Below are 18,801 nucleotides of genomic sequence, written 5' to 3' on the forward strand. Positions count from 1 at the left end.
TACCACAAAAAATAATTAGTAATAAAAATTTAAAAACTTTCTCCTTCCTTAAAATTAGTGTTAAAAGGGGGCTGGGGAAATGGTTTAGTGGTTAAGGCGTTTGCCTGCGAAGCCTAAGGACCCAGGTAAGCCACATGCACAGGGGCACATACATCTGGAATTCGTTTGCAGTGGTTAGAGGCCCTAGTATGCCCATTCTCTCTATCTGCCTCTCTCTCTTTCAAATAAATAAATAAAATATTTTTTTTAATTTTTTTTTAAATTTATTTGTTTGAGAGCGACAGACACAGAGAGAAAGACAGATAGAGGGAGAGAGAGAGAATGGGCGCGCCAGGGCTTCCAGCCTCTGCAAACGAACTCCAGACGTGTGCGCCCCCTTGTGCATCTGGCTAACGTGGGACCTGGGGAACCGAGCCTCGAACCGGGGTCCTTAGGCTTCATAGGCAAGCGCTTAACCGCTAAGCCATCTCTCCAGCCCTAAATAAATAAAATATTTTTAAAAATAGTGTTAACAGGGACACAGGGTGTGAGGCCCAAAGATGATTGAGGAAAGGGGTCATCCTTAATGACTTTGAACCTGCTAGTTCCTAACTAAGTTCCTGAGCATGGGCAAAAAGGTGCTACTTTTTGAAATGTGTGCTCCGAGGAAGTAACAGCTTTTTTTGCTCCCACCATGACAGGCTAGAAGATACTAACTACAGGTTTGTCCCACCAAATTCATACGGCTCTCTTTGATGGATCCTAACAATTTCTGGCTAAGACACCAAGGTTCAGAACAACCTCTGACCCCTTCTAAAAGTCTGGTTAACGATACCTAGCCTCTACAACTTCGGCTTCATGAGCCGAAGTCTCCTTTCTTTTACCGAGGAGCTCTCATTGGCACGGCCCGAGAAGGGATGCTCCAGTTTCCGTGCCGACTTTACTCTCACACCTCCTCTGCGCACCCATTGTTTCCACTCATTCCGATGCATGCTGGGAAGTGTAGTCGCACACCCTGCTGGTTAAACAGGTTGGGCAGCCCTATGAACTCAGTCTCCTCACACGGCTCAATAGCTCTTCGAGAGGTGGGGTAGCCTGGAAGGCCCAGCCCGCTCATCCGAGGAGCAATGTGGGATTTGCAGTTTGCAACGTCTCAAACGGGCCCGCTTGCAGGATTTTCTACCGCCCCTCTTCACACCTGGCACCTTATCTCGCGCGCTGTGATGACGCCACGAGCCCGCGAAGTACCTGGGATACACGGTAGTTCTTAAGGCGGGTTCCGCCCTGGGTCGCCGTCGTTCAAGGACTACACCTCCCAGAATTCCTCGCGGCGGCGCACCAAGCACCACCCCCACCCCTGAGGCTGTGATTGGCCGACGAGCCGGCCGCACGCGGAGGAGCTCAAGAACCAGCTCTGTTGCGACAGAGGCCGAGCGGCGAGGCCCAGTGAGTTGTTGGGGGCGGGGGGGATGCGGGAGGGAAGGGGCTCTGGAGCGGAGGAGGGTGCCGATGGGTGATCTGAAGGCAGGAGGAGAAGAGGAAGGAAGACCGGGGTCGGGATGGAAAGGGCGGAGAGGATGAAGAAAGGTCCCGGGGAGAAAAGCTGGCGCGCGGGGTGTGGGGACTCTTAGGGGGATAACGAGCGTGGAGGCAGAGGGGGCTTGCCGGGGTGGTGGGGTGATGGAGGACGGGTGACCCTCAGGAGGAAGCCGGGCCCGACGGTGAGGTGATGTGCAGGGGAGACGACGGAGAGGAGGCCCGGGACAAGCGGGAGGCGGAAACCCGGAAAGTGAGGCGGGCGGCCGGCCGAGGTGCGCGAGCGAGCGCCAGGTTGCGGGGCGACGGGGAACCGGACCGGGTGCCGAGGGCGGCCGAGCCGGGCCCTGACTTGTGAGGCTCCCGGGGGAAAAGATGGCTATGTCTCCGAAGTGAGGCCTAGCGTGGGGACTGGGGGAGCAGGCCTCCGGGAAGAGGTACTGAATGCAGGAGCGGCTGCGGATTCCGAGTGCGCGCGGGCGTCCTGGGCAGAGTCGCCGGAGGGAACTGCGCAGCCAGAGGGCTGGAGCCGGCGTCCCGACCTGCGAGCCTACAGTCCTGGGGCACCTGTTTGTTTTCCTTCAGATTTCCCGAAAGAACGGTAACCTCCCCCTGTGGTTCATCATCACCATGCCCTCCGACCTAGCCAAGAAGAAGGCAGCCAAAAAGAAGGAAGCTGCCAAGGCGCGACAGCGGCCCAGGAAGGGGCATGAAGAAAACGGAGATGCCGCCACAGAACCGCAGGTGGCCGAGGAGAGAAACGAGGAGGCCAATGGCAGAGACACCACAGGTGATTGGGGTGGGTGAGGGATGTGTCCCTGGATTGGTTGTGAAGGCTTTGCGCATGCCTGTCAGCTAGAGGCTGACATCTGGATGGAATCTGGACCGAGGAATAGGTATGGAGGCACGAGCCTGGAAGTCGGGCACTCTGAAAGCTAAGGTAGGAAGATCAAAAGTTTGAGGCCAGCCTGGGCTACATGGTGAAGGTAAAAATATATAAATATAGGTATGTATGCCATGAAACTGTGGTCAGTAAAACCCGTAAGATTTGTTCCACCTGTTACTGACCAGGAAGACTCAAATGTTGAGTCCAGGTGGCCACTGTTGCTCTGCTTGGCCTCTTGGATCACAGCAGAAGACAGTCTCCTGCCCTCCTTGTGGTTGCCATTCCTACACGTGGTACTGTGTTAGGCTGTTCCCTGGCATGGCACTCTTGTTATTACAGGGTAGGAAAGCAACACTAACAAGTGAGTGACTTATGAATTGTTTTATGGGACTTTCCTGAGAAACAGCTGTTTTTCTGTTACTTATATTTTGGGAATTTGTCGAGTACTTTTCAACTGCAGAGTACAAGTTGTTGGTGAAAGCAAGGTGTTGGGTAAGCTTGTGTCAATATGCACTTGTTGTTTAAAAATTTTAAAAAAAAATTGTCTCTTTTTAAGCTTTTTATTTAGTTACTTATTGGAAAGAAGAGAGAGAAGAGAGACAGACAGAGACAATGGGCACACCAGGGCCTGTAGCCACTGCAAACAACCTCCATATGCATGCACCACTTTGTGCATCTGGCTTACGTGGGTCCTGGGGAATCAAAACTGGGTCCTTTGGCTTCGCAGGCAAATGCCTTAATCACTAAGCCATCTCTCCAGCCCTTTTTAAAATTTTTTTAAGACTTAAAGAAATTTTATTAGATAAAGAGAAAGGAAGGTACAGAGAGCTCCTGCCGTGTAGAAGGCAGGAGGGGGTAGGGAGCCCATGTGGGAGTGGCCCCTGCATCTCAGCCCAGCTAAGCCGAGATGAGGGGGCTTACCAGAGCAGGGATCCTGAGGTTCAGGAGAGCTGAACAGCCATGAGAGAGCAACATCGGGTTTTTTGTTTTTATTGATGGAGAGAGAAAAAGAGAGGGAGAATGAGAATATGTGCACACCAGGGGCTCTTGCTACTGCAGACAAACCTCAGATGTATACACCACTTTGTGCATCTAGCTTTATGTGGGCACTGGAGAATTGAACTCCAGCCAGAGGCCTTGCAAGCAGCCACCTTTAACCACTGAGCCATCTCCCCAGCCCTCAGTGTGCATTTGTTTGAAGCTCTTGAGATCTTTTTGGTCTGCTTTGTATGACTTGGTACTGCCCACTTAGGTACTATAAACATAGTGTTCTGTCTGATAACTTATATTCTAGGTGAGGAAATGCAGTGCCTTTTGATACAGCATTCCAGTCCTTTCCCAGTTTCTTCACTGCCTCAGGCTCCCTACACAGCCCTATTCATTGTCCCTTAAATCCTTACGTGTTTTTGTTGTTGTTCTTTCACACATTTAAGGGTGTTTTTTTTTTTTTGAGGGGGTTGTTTCCAGGTAAGGTTTCACTCTAGCCTAGGCTGACCTATAATTCACTATGGAGTCTCAGGGTGGCCTTGAACTCATAGCAATTCTCATACCTCTGCCTCCTGAGTGCTGGAATTAAAGGCGTGCACCCACCACATCCTGCTACATTTAAGTTTGTTTTCTAATTATTTATTGCGATTGGGTCTCATCTAACTTACACTGACCTGAACCTTACTCAGTAGCCCAGGCTGGCCTTGAACTCATGGCAATCCGCCTACCTTAGCCTCCCAATTGCTAGAATTATAGGCATGAGCCATTGTGCCTGGCTTCACACATTAAGTTCTAACTCCACAGTATTTGTGCATTATATTTGATACTCCTCTCTCAACCTTGCTGAAGAGAGCACAGTCTTCTCTAGGAAATCTGGCCCTGAGGACCTCACCATGCCCTGTATGTGGGCAGCATTGCTTGATCTTTGTTGTTGTTGTTGTTGTTATTATTATTATTTGCAAACAGAGGGAGAGAGAGAAGACAGAGAGAGTGGGCATTCCAGGACTTCCAGCTGCTGCAAATGAACTCCAGATGCATGCACTAATGCACTACTTTGTGCATCTGGCTTCATGTGGGTACTAGGGAATTGAACCCAGATCGTTAGGCTATATAGGCAAGTGCCTTAACAGCTGAGCCATTTCTCCAAGCTCCAGGTTTCTTACTTCATGTTACCTTCTATCTTTCTCATCCATATTGTTTGCTCCATGTTGCAGGGACTATGTTTTAGGTATTCTTTTTTGTGGCCTGCATCACAGATAAACTAAATGTTTGAACAGGAAAAGAAAACTAGTAATGCAAATAATTGGCAGGATAGGATTATAGAAAAATTTAAAATGAGAGTTGAGTAGTAGATGTTATCTCCAAAGTAAAGAATTATCTGCCTCCTGAGTGCTTGGATCAAAAGTATGCACCACCAAAATAAAGAATTTTTCTAAAAGAAAGCCGGTGTAGTAAAAGTTTGGCCGTGGTGGTGGCGGAGAGATGGCTTAGCAGTTAAGGAACTTTTGAAGCCTAAGGACCCAGGTTCAATTCCCCAGAACCCATATAAGCCAGATGCACAAAGTGGCGCATGCATCTAGAGTTTGTTTGCAGTGGCCAGAAGCCTGGTGCACCTATTTTCTCTCCTTATTTGTCTCTCTCTCATGAATAAGCAAATAAATAAAGTATTTTTTAAGAAGTTAGGCCATGGAAAAGTTTTATTTTTGGCCAGAGTAGTGGGGGATGTGAGACTAAGCACTGTGGCGGGGAAGAAGGACTAGAGAGAAAAGAATCAAAAGGAGAGACTGTGACCAAAAGTTGCCCGTGAAGCAAGGTGTGAGCCGGTCTGTCAGTGCGGCCGGCATTCCTGTAGAAACTGAAACCTGAGTGTGTTTTGCACAACCTGAGCCCAGGTCCTCTAGCATCTGCCTGTGAGAGAAATGTCTTCTGGCCCAACCTGCGTTTCTGTCCCCAGAAGTGGATTTGCTGACCAAGGAACTAGAGGACTTTGAGATGAAGAAAGCTGCTGCGCGAGCTGTCACTGGTGTCCTGGCCTCTCACCCCAACAGTACTGACGTCCACATTATCAACCTCTCACTCACCTTTCACGGTCAAGAGCTGCTCAGTGACACCAAACTGGAATTAAACTCAGGCCGTCGCTATGGCCTCATTGGCTTGAATGGAATTGGTGAGGCCCTTAGAAGGCGAGGTGGGAGCTTTCTCTTCCTTGGCTTGTCTGTCACTCAGCAAGATTTTAGCACTCGCTGTATGCAAAGAAATAAGTTTATACTGTGAGTGGGAGACCTGATGTGCTCAGAGGCGTGGGAATTAGTGAATCGGAGGGTATGTGGCACCACATGAGTAGTTTAACAAGTGCTAGAGAAGTGGGGGGCAGTGGTGTATGAAGCTGTTGTCAATGAGAAAGAAAGAACCTCAAAGAGGAGCAGTGGGATAAGACTTGGAGGGAAGTTGGAACAGTGTCCTAAAGATAAATGGGAGCAGGATTTGGGTGGATGAGAAGGACAACAGAGCAGTGTGGTCCTGGCTTGGCCCTAAAGGACAGGTGGAGAGCCACATGGGGCGATGACCCAATGCCTTCCTATCCTCTAGGCAAGTCCATGCTGCTCTCCGCCATTGGGAAGCGGGAGGTGCCCATCCCAGAGCACATTGACATCTACCATCTGACCCGAGAGATGCCTCCCAGTGACAAGACACCCTTAGAGTGTGTGATGGAAGTGGACACTGAGCGAGCCATGCTGGAGAGGGAGGCAGAGCGGTTGGCTCACGAGGATGGTATGGCTCCCACCCAGGAATGGGGCGGGCTTCCTCCCGGGAAACCCCAGCAAGCCTGATGGCCCTGTGCTGCCCACAGCGGAGTGTGAGAAGCTCATGGAACTGTATGAGCGCCTGGAGGAGCTGGATGCCGACAAGGCCGAGATGAGGGCCTCACGAATCTTGCACGGCCTGGGTTTCACGCCTGCCATGCAGCGCAAGAAGCTAAAAGACTTCAGCGGGGGCTGGAGAATGAGGGTCGCCCTTGCCAGGTGAGTCCGTCCTTCCCTAGCACTGGACACTTCCTGTTTGGAACAGGGCTCGGCTGCGCCGGTGGATACGTGTCAAACGAGAGAGCCATCAGTGGTGTGGGTGCGCTCCAGTGAGTTCTGGGCGCCACGTTGCTGCTCATGCTGGCCTCAGCATGGGATGTAGGAACACTTGAAGCAACTCCAGGTAAAGAGGCGGAGTTCCGTTCTCTTCCCTTTGCCTCCCTCTCTACATTCTTTGTGTGTCAGTCCTGCTAATTCTTGCTGTGAAGATGAATATACCTGTACTTAGCCTTGGAAGCCTGTGCTCAAAGTGCTTTTCTGTAGACCGGCATTCCTGATGTTTAGTTGTATTTAATTTGTTCCCTATTGCTGTAATGAAGTGCTTGAGGATGTGTACTTTATAAAGAAAATAGCTCATTTTGGCTCATGGTTCTAGAGGCAAAAGGTCCTTGTCTGGCGGTGGCCTGTTTGCTGGCAAAGTCCTAAGGTGGTATAGGCATTACCTGGTGAGAAATGAGGGAGTTTATTGTCTGTCTCATGGTCTTTCCTTATAAAGCTACCAGTATTGGCTCCTTGGGTTCATCCTGGTGACCTCAGCCCCGTTCCACAGGATCCACCTCTGAACACTAGTCAGAATACATTTCTATCTCCCAGTGCTTCCCAAGGGGAGGCTACTTCAAAATGAGTTTTTGTTTTTATTTATTTATTTTTTTTTTGGTATTTTTATTTATTTATTTAAGAGCAACAGACAGACAAAGAGGCAGATAGAGAGAGAGAATGGTTGCGCCAGGGTCTCCAGCCACTGCAAATTCCAGATGCGTGCACCCCTTGTGCATTGAACTGGGGTCCTTAGGCTTCACAGGCAAGCGCTTAACCACTAAACCATCTCTCCAGCCTCCAAAATGAGTTTTGAAGGGATGAGCCATCGCAAGCCTAGTCCTCCTCGTTAATTGAGTGGTTCCTCCACCCACCGTCCTCTGGGAAGCAGCACTGGGGAGCTTCCTGTCTTCGGACTGAGAGCAGCGCTTCCGGTCACCAGCGGAGCAGGTGCTCTTATAAGAAACAGATTCCTCAGGCTCTCCATCAAGGCATTGCAGGCAGCACGTCGGAGTTTGGGGCTCTGAAATGTTACATGTTCCCCAGGAGTGGTAACTGCGGGTTTGGAAACCAGAGTTGTAATGTCTCCTTGCTTCACTGATTTAAGAAAAGAATACTCTTGGCTAGTGATGGTACTCTGTGGTAGAGCACTTGCCTGACATGCGCGAGGCCGTGGGTTCCATCCCAGCACAGCTACAGAGCCAAACTCAAAACGAGGGCTGGAGAGATGACTGAGCAGTTAAACAAAAAGAATCCTTTGCAGGTTTTGAAAAACGTAATATTCTTTGGCCCCTTGCTAGAGTCTGCCAGCCTGTCATCTTGCTCTAACCTGCATACGTTTTGCTAACAACTTATTTGCAATTTACCCTTGTGTTCGCTGGTGCAGTGTACAAGACACAGATTCCCAAGGACTTAGTGCAAACCGCCTTCCTGTGTTCTTAATACCCGTTCTCCACTAATCTCAGTCCTCGGCTCTGGTTTTTCTTTCTTCTCTGAATGTAGGTTGATTTTAAAACTTGAAGCAGGCTTGACCGCCATTGCAAGTGCCGGGCCAGCTGGTCGCTGTGCTCAGCGCTGCGGCACTGACGTGTCTCCATTGCTTCCAGAGCCCTCTTCATCCGGCCCTTCATGCTGCTCCTGGATGAGCCCACCAACCACCTGGACCTGGACGCTTGTGTGTGGCTGGAAGAGGAGCTCAAGACGTAAGGGGGGGGGGGCAGGGCAGGGCAGGGGAGCCAGCACATCACCAAGGGGACACATCACAGAATCCAAAGAAAGTACGAGCTCAGAAACTGCAGTGGTAGGAGAATAGGGGGAAAAATAGACCAAAGTGATGGTGCGTCTGGTCAGTGCTGAGGCATTCATGTTGCCTTTTTGCTTCATTGTTTTGTTTTAGTTTGAAATGTGGGAACCTTTAATAACAGACTTGGTTCATCCCATGAAGGGAGTCTCCCATTTGAAATCATGGTGCAGCTACAAAGATTAGATAGCCAATATGAACATGCTTCTTTATGACTAAAGAACAGAGTAACGTGGGTATTGTTTCAGCTCTAAAAGAAAGCGCTTCATGGTTTATTACTTAGGACTACTTTCAAGAAGAGAGTTTGGCCCTGTTCTTCCTCCCCACAGTTCCAGACACTTAGGAATATCTTTGTGTACAGACTCTCACGTCCCTGCCGCCGCCGTCCCTCTGCACTCTGCTGGCAGAAGGCTCAGTGGGGACTCAGGCTCTCGCCACACTGAAAGATGCTGGGAGCCCCTCACAGACTGACTCTACGGTGGCGACCTCGTAGGAATTGCACAGTGCATCCAAGGGCTTGTGGGTGTAGGACAGGAGAGGAAGGGTTTCTGGGTCTGGCACGGTTCTCTGTGTCAGCTGTCTCCACTTTTGACTACTTCCCTGATTGGTTGTTTGGCTTTGCAGTTTCAAGCGAATCTTGGTCCTTGTGTCGCACTCCCAGGATTTCCTGAACGGGGTCTGTACAAACATCATCCATATGCACAACAGAAGACTGAAGTATTACACGGTGAGTGGGCCTGTTTCTCCCATATCAGTCTCTGTGCTTACCAACAGCGCCTTCCCCCCCCAACCTTAATGCCATAAAAAGACACAGACAAGAAGTTCTGTAGCCTGTTTTGTTTTAGTCCCAAAGCCATTGCTTTCAGGCTGTAGGCCATGGGTTGGCAGCTGCTGCCTGGGGAGCATGTTTGCCTTGTGGCAAAGAAGTTGACTTGTCAGCGGTCAGGGGAGGCTGTGATCCTTCTGCAGTGCACATGCTGCCCTTCCTCTCCTGTGAGTTTGCTTCCCAGAAACTTACCAACTCCTCTGAGATCAGGAGAGTGAGGTTGGGATCTCAGCAGCCTCCTTGTTGTGTCTTGCCTCTTCATTTTTATTTTTTAATTAATTCATTTTATTTGTTTTAGTTGGTTGATGTTTTTGTTTGGTTTGCTTTTTGAGACAGGGTTTCAGTTAGAGCCCAGCTGGCCTGGAAGCCACCATGTAGCCCAGTCTGGTCTTGAACCTTTACCAGTCCTTCTATCTCAGCCTTCCAACTGCTGGGATTACAGTCTTGGGCCACCATGCCCTGGCTACCATTTTATTTTATTTTTTGTTTTATTTTTATTTATTTGAGAGTGACAGAGAGAAAGAGGCAGATACAGAGAGAATGGGTGCGCCAGGGCTTCCAGCCACTGCAAATGAACTCCAGATGTGTGTGCTCCCTTGTGCATCTGGCCAACGTGAGTCCTGGGGAATTGAGCCTCGAACTGGGTTCCTTAGGCTTCACAGGCAAGCACTTAACCGCTAAGCCATCTCTCCAGCCCTACCTTCTTATTTTAAATAGTTCCAAACATTTAGAAATGAAACAGAGGTATGTGGTAGCACATGTCTGTAGTCCCACCACTCAGCTAGCTAAGGCACTAAGGCCATGAATTTGAAACCAGCCTGGACTACATAGTGAGACCCTATCTCAAAAACAAACAAACAAACAAACAAACAAACAAAAAACCCTTTGGGCTGGAGAGATGTTTAGAAGTTAAGGTGCTTGTCTGCGAAGCCTAAGGACCCATGTTTGACTCCACAGATCCCATGTAAGGCAAATGCACAGCATGACACATGTACAGAGTCACACATGTGCACAAGGTGGCCCATGCTTCTGGAGTTTGATTGCAGTGACTAGAGGCCCTGGTGTACCAACTCTCTGTCCTTCACTCTTTCATAAAAAAATAAATAAAAGAACGTTTTTATTCGATTATAACCACTATGAGATTATTGAACGTTTCTTACATAGCCTTTCAGAGCTCTGCACACTGGGAAGCATTTGTAGAAAATCTCATGTATACGTGCCTCTTCTTTCTTTCCATAGATGTAGACTTTTTTTTTTTAAACATATTTTATTTGTTTAAGAGACAGAGAAAGGAGCAGATAGAAAGAGAGAATGGGCTTGCTAGAGCCTCCAGCCACTGCAGAGGAACTCCAGACACATGTGCCACCTTGTGTATCTGGTTTTTATATGGATACTGGGGAACTGAACCTGGGTCCTTTGACTCTTGCAGGCAAGTGCCTTAACCACTAAGCCATATCTCCAGCCCCTATAATTGTAATCTCTTTAAAAACATACATATGTTTAATTTATTTACTTGAGAGAAAGAGGCAGAGGGAGAGAGAATGAGCATACCAGGGCATCTAGCTGCGGTAAACTAACTCCAGACATATGTGCCCCCTTGCTCATCTGGCTTACATGGGTCCTGCAGCATCGAACCAGATCCTTTGGCTTTGTAGGCAAACACCTTAATCACTAAGCCATTTCTCCAGTCCCATAGTGGTAATCTTAATAGTTATTCTATTCTGCGGGATGGTTTTTTAAATTAAAGCATTTTAGAACTCTTTTCTTATTTTAAATAAATTAATGCATGTGTGTGTGTGTACCAGGGCCTCTTGCTGCTGCTATTGAATGCCTGTCCGCCCTTATACCAGTGGCTAGGGAATTGAACCCAGGCCATTAGGCTTTGCAAGCAGGCACCTTGTATGAATGAGCCATCTTGTCAGGCCCTAGAACTGCTTTCCAAATGAGTTTATGTATGTATGTGCCCCTTTTCTATGACTGGGTTTTCATTGTGTGGATGTCCCATGACTTGTTAGACCTTCTTAGTGGATATTTACCTCAAGTCATTTGAGTTCTCTCCCCCTCCCCCGCCACAGATAGAAAGCTTGGCAATGCAATTGAGGACCAGAGGTTGCCAGACCCTAAATCCAGCTGGTTTGTTTTCCCTCGTGCAGATGGTTCTTGTGCACATGGAACATGGGCCTCTGGGTGGGCTGTAAGAGGTGGTGGTAGAAAACTCTGAGCTTCCTGTGTCAGTATGACCATGTTGTTCTGAGTTGCTGCCACCACAGGTGTCTTTTTAGCCAGTCTAGGGTTTTGCCCTGGAGCCCAACTTGGCTGGGCTGAGCAAGAGGCATAAAGTTGAAAACTGACATTCTAGGGCCAGGGCTATGGCTCAGTGGTACAGCATTTGCCAGGCCCTGGGTCCATTCTCAACACCACCACCAAGACGACTCACGTCTTCTAGGTCGGGATGTGCTTTGATGTACTTCTTGTCACTGCACAGACTCAGGTCAGTGCCATCCTTCACCCCTAGAACCGAGAGCTGCACTCACCCGTGCGTTTCCCTGCAGGGTAATTATGATCAGTATGTGAAGACGCGTCTCGAGCTGGAGGAGAACCAGATGAAGAGGTTTCACTGGGAGCAAGATCAGATTGCACACATGAAGGTAGGGAGGCTGTGAGGCATGCCCGTGCCCTCCCACCTGCATCGGGAGGAGGTTTAGGAGGGGAGCTGGGGGGAAATTATGTGGCTTGGCACCTGTACATAACTCAAGCTCCCTTTCTGGTCGCTTTAGAACTACATCGCCAGGTTTGGTCATGGCAGTGCCAAGCTGGCCCGGCAGGCTCAGAGCAAGGAGAAGACACTACAGAAAATGATGGCATCTGGACTGACAGAGAGGGTTGTGAGCGACAAGGTGAGGCCTTACTGAGTGGGGTTAGATGGCTGAAGGCATAGGAGTCGAGGAAAACACCAGCCTAATGGTGCTGTTTCCTCTTCCTAGACACTCTCATTTTACTTCCCACCATGTGGCAAGATCCCACCACCCGTCATTATGGTACAGAACGTGAGCTTCAAGTACACAAAAGACGGGGTGAGTACAGGCCAGGGCATGTGTGCAGGTGTCTGTACAACTAACAGCCCGGGCATGCTTTCCAGGGGCAATGTGGTCTGTGAGACCCACTCTCCTCTTGGCTCACTGTGCCTCCTGACCCATCATGGGAGAGGGGATGGTGCTCGCAGAGGCGTGTCACTGGGTTCCAGTCAGCTCTGACAGTGTTTCTCTACTCTGCCCGCCTGCTCCACCGGGGACCATGACTCCAGGGGGTTCGGCTGCCAGGGGGAGTAGATCCAGTCTTTTAACCTGTGTTCCTGTCTCTTATTCCCAACTCAGCCTTGCATCTACAATAATCTAGAATTTGGTATTGACCTCGACACACGAGTGGCTCTGGTAGGGCCTAACGGTGCAGGGAAGTCCACTCTTTTGAAGCTGCTAACTGGAGAGGTATGGAGCCGGGGGGGCGGGGGGGAATGTGGCCATTTCTAGTGGGCCCATATGTTTAAGGAAGAGGAGAGGGCTGGAGAGTGTTAGCATCTGAGTGAACCACCTGGAGGGCTGGGGTGTCAGGTGGGAGAGGGATGCTGTGACTGGAACATGCTGGGATGGGGTGTGTGACTGAGAAGAGCACAGGCAGAGCACTTTCATGCTTTCGACTAGCTGTTAGGATATAGGAGCATCTGTACATGTCGAGGTGTTTTGTTTTGTTTTGTTTGAATATTTTTATTGACGAGAAAGAGCATGTAGGGGCCTCTTGCCACCGCCGCAGACAAACTCCAGATGCACAGGCCACTCTGTGTGCATGGTTTTCACATGGGGTCTGGGGAAGTGAACCCTGACCAGAAGGCTTTTCAGCAAGCACCTTTAACCACTGAGCCATCTCTCAAACCCCTGGAGGTGTTTCTTTTAAGAAAATGTATGTTGTACGTATATCCAAAGCCCTTGTTACTCAGTCTTGGGTATTCCACAGACATTTCACAGCTACTTAATGAACGCGCTATGGTGAACCCTTGTACCTTGTTCACTTTTGTGGTGAACCCTTACCTCCCTGGAGAACATCTGCTTTAATACGGCCTCCTGAATACTCAGGATGTTGGCTGACAACCTGCGAGTTGGCAAAGCAGACTGTTGTGGAAGTTTGTTTTTGCTTTTCTTTTTTTAAGTTTATTTATTTGAGAGAGCAAAAGAGGCAGAGAGAGAAAGAGAGAGAGAATGGGCCACGCATGCGCCCCTTGTGTATCTGGTTCATGTGGGTTCTGGGAATTGAACCGAGGTCTTTTGGCTTTGCAAGCAAACACCTTAACCATTCAGCTATCTCTCCAACCCCCTTGTTTTTGTTTTTCAACTTAGGGTCTCACTCTAACTCAGGCTGGCCTGGAATTCACTCTGTATTCTTGGGGTGGCCTCGAACTCATGGCGATCCTCCTACCTCTGCCTCCCAAGTGCTGGGATTAAAGGCGTGTGCCACCAGGCCGGGCCCATTGTTTGGGCCTTTTTTACTACCATATGCTCTGCTTGTGTTTGCTTTTGTCTGTCTCTTAGCATCTTTCTTTCCTGCTTCTGTTTACTACTCTTTTGTTCCTAGCTGCTGCCCACAGATGGAATGATCCGGAAGCATTCTCACGTCAAGATAGGACGTTACCACCAGGTACCGAGCTGGGGTCAAGATTGGAGGGTCTTGGAAGCAATTGTTACATCTAAGCCCTTCCCCCAGGAATGGCAGATTCTTCAGCTCCAGCCTGCTTGCTTATCCTCCCTTTCTTTCCTCATTTTCTTGCTCTTCCTCTTCCCCTCGCTTTCCTTCTCTTTTCTTTCTTTGATGTTTTTGAAGCAGTCTCATGCTAGCCCAAGCTACCTAACTGACTCTGCATCTCAGGGCCTTGAACTCATGGTGATCCTCCTACCTCAGCCTCCTGAATGCTGGGCTTAAAGGTGTGCACCACCATGCTTGGCTTTTTACTAATTATTATTTTATTTTAAAAGAACTAAATTTTATTGGTGAACTGCTGCAGACATTTTGACAGAAGTTTAAACTGCCTATTTAGGCAGATTTACACATGTATTATTTAATCTTTAGAGGTCAAAATGGGAGGATGGTACAAATCTATTAGGACTTTAACTTACGTACAAAGTGGATTTTCTTTTTCTTTCTTTCTTTCTTTTTTTTTTTTTTTTTTTTTTTGAGGTAGGGTCTCACTGTGGCCCAGGCTGACCTGGAATTCACACTATGTAGTCTCATGGTGGCCTCAAACTCACGGCAATCTTCCTACCTCCCTGAGTGCTGGGATTAAAGGTGTCTTTCTCTCTCTTCCCACCTCTCTCTGCTCACAATAAAAAGAAAGAGAGAGAGAGAGAGAAGCCACGCTTGGCTTTTGATTCCTTTTTCATTCAGCCGCAATGTCCCCCCCTTTTTTAAATAATATATTTTATTTATTTATTTGAGAGAGAGAGAGAATGGATGTGCCAGGGCCTTCAGCCACAGCAAACGAACTCCAGATGCATGTGCCCCCTTGTGCATCAGGCTTATGTGGGTCCTGAAGAATCAAACTGGGATCCTTTGGCTTTGCAGGCAAGTGCCTTAACCGCTAGGCCATCTCTCCAGCCTGCAATGTCCCTTTTTATATTGCCCTACTGTTGAGACATACAGTCTTCACTAACTACCTTGGGAGCAGTTCAAAACTGACAACTGTCAGTTTAATGAAATGATCAGCTTTTGGCTCCAGTGTCCATTTGAGCTTTTTTCATGGAGTGCAGAATCTCAAGGGGACAAAATACTTTTGACTTTAAATACTGAAAACATAATTGTTATTAGTATTACTAAAAGATTATGGCTAAACAGCTCTATACCAAGTTCACTTTAGGTGGCCAGCTACTCCAATCAGCCTCTTAAGAGCCTACTCTTCCCCCAGTTGGCTAGTTTTTTGAGATAGGGTCTTGCTCTAGCCCAGGTTGCCCTCACTGTGTAGGCCAGTTTGACCTTGACCTCATGGTGATCCTCCTACCTCAGCCTCCCAAGTGCTGGCTTACAGGCATGACCACAGTGCCTGGCTTAGCTTCTTGAATCCTGAGCAGATACCTGGGCACAAGTTGAGAATTGCCCAGCAGGTAGCCAAGCAAGCTCCTGTCACAGTGGGTGGACCTGTCCTGGGGTGGGCTCCTTTTGGAGGAGGTTTCCATCAAGCCTGGTGGTCCTGTTTTCTTTGCAGCACTTGCAAGAACAGCTGGACTTGGACCTGTCCCCTTTAGAGTACATGATGAAGTGCTACCCAGAGATCAAGGAGAAGGAGGAGATGAGGAAGATCATTGGGAGATATGGCCTCACTGGGAAACAGCAGGTGAGCAGAGGAGGGGCTGGAAGGTTCCCATATAGCTTGGACGCTATACCTGGATGGTCAGGGGACACTGTCCTAGTTAACTAGGTTTGGACACTATCCTAGTGTTGTCCCTGTTGATTATGGCTCCTGCAAGTGCCCATTTCTGTCCTCTAGTGTTAGGGCACTATGGGGTTGGGGACAAGAACAGTGAGCTGGACTCTGATGGCCCCTTGTGCCAGAGTGCTTGAGAGCAAGGGAACTTGCAGTCTAGAAAACAGATTCCTAAATCCATACCTGGAACTGCAGAGCCCCTGGGTTGCCTCTGTCATTAGGACTTAAATATCAAGGGTGAAAGGTATGGTCTTGGCAGAGTCAAAGTGGTCAGGTTTCTAGGATGCCCTTGCTAGCCTGGCCACTGTCTTGCTGTGTGATCCTGGGTCTTTCTGAACTCACGTCCAGTGAAATAGCACTAACAGTACCAGAGCTGGAGAGACGGGTGAGGACTCGTGCCACACGGTGCGTGTGACATTAATTCTGTGCTTGTCGTGGCTCCTCTAGGTGAGCCCAATCCGGAATCTGTCAGATGGACAGAAGTGCCGAGTGTGTCTGGCCTGGCTGGCCTGGCAGAGCCCCCACATGCTCTTCTTGGATGAACCTACCAACCACCTGGACATCGAGACCATTGATGCACTGGCAGATGCCATCAATGAGTTTGAGGGTGGCATGATGCTAGTCAGCCATGACTTCAGACTCATTCAGCAGGTGAGGGCCTGGCCATAAAGGTTATGTGGCACGTGGGGGGCACTTAGTCCATGTTTACTGAATTTAGAGACAGGGCTCAGGCCCATATGGCATAGGGAGGACTAGATCTTACAATTCTTTGGGAATGTTTGACTTGGTAAGGTTGATCCAAATGGAAGACGACGCCAGAATTTTACTGCTGTCCCAAGATTCTTCAGTCCAGAAATTGTGTTCTAGTAAGAATGATTTGGGTTAGGAAGAGGGTTGTTACCAGACATTGAAGAAAAAGCTTGTGGCCATCTCTGTGACTCTGGAGAACATAGGGTAGAAAGAGAAGCAGACAGATCACGAAGCCACCAAGCAGACTGAGTCTGCTGGGGATCAGACAGTAGGAGGGAGCAGCAGTAGTTTCTGGTTTGGAAAGCTCTGGAACCTGCTGGCAATGGTGCCCTGCAAGGAGATGTCTCAAAAGACTTTACAGCTGGGCGTGGTGGCACACACCTTTAATCATAGCACTTGGGAGGCAGAGATAGGAGGATCACCAAGTTCAAGGCCACCCTGAGACTACACAGTGAATTCCAGGTCAGCCTGAGCTAGAGTGAGAACCTACCACAAAAACCAAAAAAAAAAAAAAAATCTACAGAGGTAGTAAGTGAGCTGGCTATGGGCTTGGGCAAGGCTCAGAAGAGTGGCATTTTCTTTGTTTTCCCTTCCTTCCTTCTTCTCTCTCCCTCCCTCCCCCCCCTCCCCTTTCTTTTTATTGTGAGCAGAGAGAGGTGGGAAGAGAGAGAAAGAAAAACAATGCACCAGGGCCTCTAGCCACTGCAAACAACTACCAGACACACACATCACTTTGTGCATCTGGCTTTATGTGGATACTAAGGAACTGAGCCCAGGTTGGCAGGCTTTGAGAGCAGGTGCCTTAACTGCTGAGCCATCTCCCCAGCCTGAGAGTGGCATTTTCTTTCTGGAAGCCCCAGAGCAATGCTGCTGGTGCCAGGGTTGGGGAGGACCTGCCAGATTGAGTCCACTGTCTGCTTTCCAGGTTGCACAGGAAATTTGGGTCTGTGAGAAGCAGACAATCACCAAGTGGCCTGGAGACATCCTGGCCTATAAGGAGCACCTCAAGTCCAAGCTTGTAGATGAGGAGCCCCAGCTCACCAAGAGGACCCACAATGTGTGAGCCCTTAGCCAGGCTCGGGTCAGGAACGCCACCTGGAGACGCCAGCCGCCACCTGACCAGCCGCTCAGGACAGGCCCCCAGGGCCCATCCCACATTGCTGCAATACTGCCCTCGGCCTCTCCCCGCCTCGGCCTGCCTTTGCTGCACTCTCACTTCCAGCCGGACAGCACCTGTCCGTTCCCCATCCTCCTCCACTTACGGCTGCTGTCTGGCACTGGACTTGGCTGGGTGTTCCCTCCAGCCCCTTGCTGGTTACCTTGCCCTGAGAGATGCAGCCAGAGGTACCTGGGATAACCCATGGACCCACGCCCTGTGTGGCCCATGAAAGTCAAGAGCCTCAATTTCTGGGTTTTGGTGATGTTGGAGGAATGCCTCCCAGCCCACCACCCCCACTCCTTACTGCTTCTGATTCGGAGCTCTGGACCAGGGCCTTATTCCTGGCCAGTTTTTTAATTATTTAACAGTGTAACTTTTAGACATGTGTGACATCCACAAAGTGTCCAATAAAGAATGAGGAAGCCACGGTCCTTGCCTTCCCACCTCACTGCAGTTGGCCGTCACTTCCCCTAGCCAGCCTTGGGCCAGATGGGACTGAAGATGAGCCCGCAGGAACCAGAATGTCCCTTGTCTTAGGTCTGTGGTTCACAAGTCCTACCATGACCCACGTCTAGAGGCTCCAGATCCCAGGTCTTCAGACCACATTGAGTTTCTGGTTAGTAGTGGACCTGGGTGCTGATTGGCAGGTTGGAGAAAAAGTCTCAGACATGTTTTCAGTGTGATATGAGGCTCCTGCCACCACCCTCACCACAGCACTTAGGGTGCTTTAAAAAGCAAGTTCCTGGGCCCCAGGCCCGTTGGGTCCATTTGGTCCAGTGGGACAGAGGTAGAAATGGGGCGGGGGCGGGGGTCCTGCATCTGTAGCCCTGCACAGCCTGTCTGGTTCTCTGGAACTTCTAGCCCTTGTGTCACTAGACACTCCAGCAAACAGCTGTATAGGGGGTGCCCATCACACCACCCCAGAAACCTCATCCTGTAGGGAAGCACACCAGTCACAATTTTTCAGGACATCTAAAATGGGGAGGGAGACTCCCAGATGGTGTCTAAACCCCCAAGGAGCTTACAAGAGGGAGAAAGCCAACGAGACATAAAAAGGCCATAAATCAGATGCAAAATTGTTGAGATTGTAGAAGGGGGTTGTTAGTTCAGTGAGAACACTTGCCCAGCAGGTTGGAGAGGGGTCAGAAGCGTTCAGAGGAAAGGTTTGGGGCTTGGGGCTGTTCACTTGAGAGATGTAGGGTCTCAGATGGCTGTGCAGTCCCACGGCTGCCTTAAGCCGGGACCAAGTGCACGTAGTAAAAGCCAAGATGGACAGGTCCTCACTTGAGCCTGTT

General features: G+C 49.4%; 1 protein-coding gene across 3 annotated transcripts; it reads left to right on the top strand.

Annotated features, from left to right (window-relative positions):
• The first annotated feature begins 1,349 nt into the window (after nucleotides 1–1,349).
• On the top strand, nucleotides 1,350–17,932 carry LOC101616372 (ATP-binding cassette sub-family F member 2). Of its 3 annotated transcripts, none has more exons than XM_004669573.3 (15): nucleotides 1,350–1,425; nucleotides 2,101–2,305; nucleotides 5,343–5,555; nucleotides 5,978–6,160; nucleotides 6,240–6,411; nucleotides 8,115–8,210; nucleotides 8,933–9,035; nucleotides 11,687–11,782; nucleotides 11,912–12,031; nucleotides 12,119–12,208; nucleotides 12,509–12,619; nucleotides 13,758–13,820; nucleotides 15,379–15,507; nucleotides 16,045–16,248; nucleotides 17,273–17,932. In XM_004669573.3, exons 2-15 carry the CDS (start codon nucleotides 2,146–2,148, stop codon nucleotides 17,408–17,410), a joined length of 1,878 nt encoding a protein of 625 aa, XP_004669630.1. In that variant the 5' UTR covers nucleotides 1,350–1,425; nucleotides 2,101–2,145; the 3' UTR covers nucleotides 17,411–17,932. The 3 variants fall into 3 exon arrangements, with proteins under 3 accessions (XP_004669630.1, XP_045016865.1, XP_045016864.1); XM_045160930.1 differs by lacking the exon at nucleotides 1,350–1,425 and adding an exon at nucleotides 1,446–1,566; XM_045160929.1 differs by lacking the exon at nucleotides 1,350–1,425 and adding an exon at nucleotides 1,641–1,790.
• The last annotated feature ends 869 nt before the right edge of the window (nucleotides 17,933–18,801 follow it).

The sequence above is a fragment of the Jaculus jaculus genome, chromosome 10 (genome assembly GCF_020740685.1).
Source record: "Jaculus jaculus isolate mJacJac1 chromosome 10, mJacJac1.mat.Y.cur, whole genome shotgun sequence".
Lineage (NCBI taxonomy): Eukaryota > Metazoa > Chordata > Mammalia > Rodentia > Dipodidae > Jaculus > Jaculus jaculus.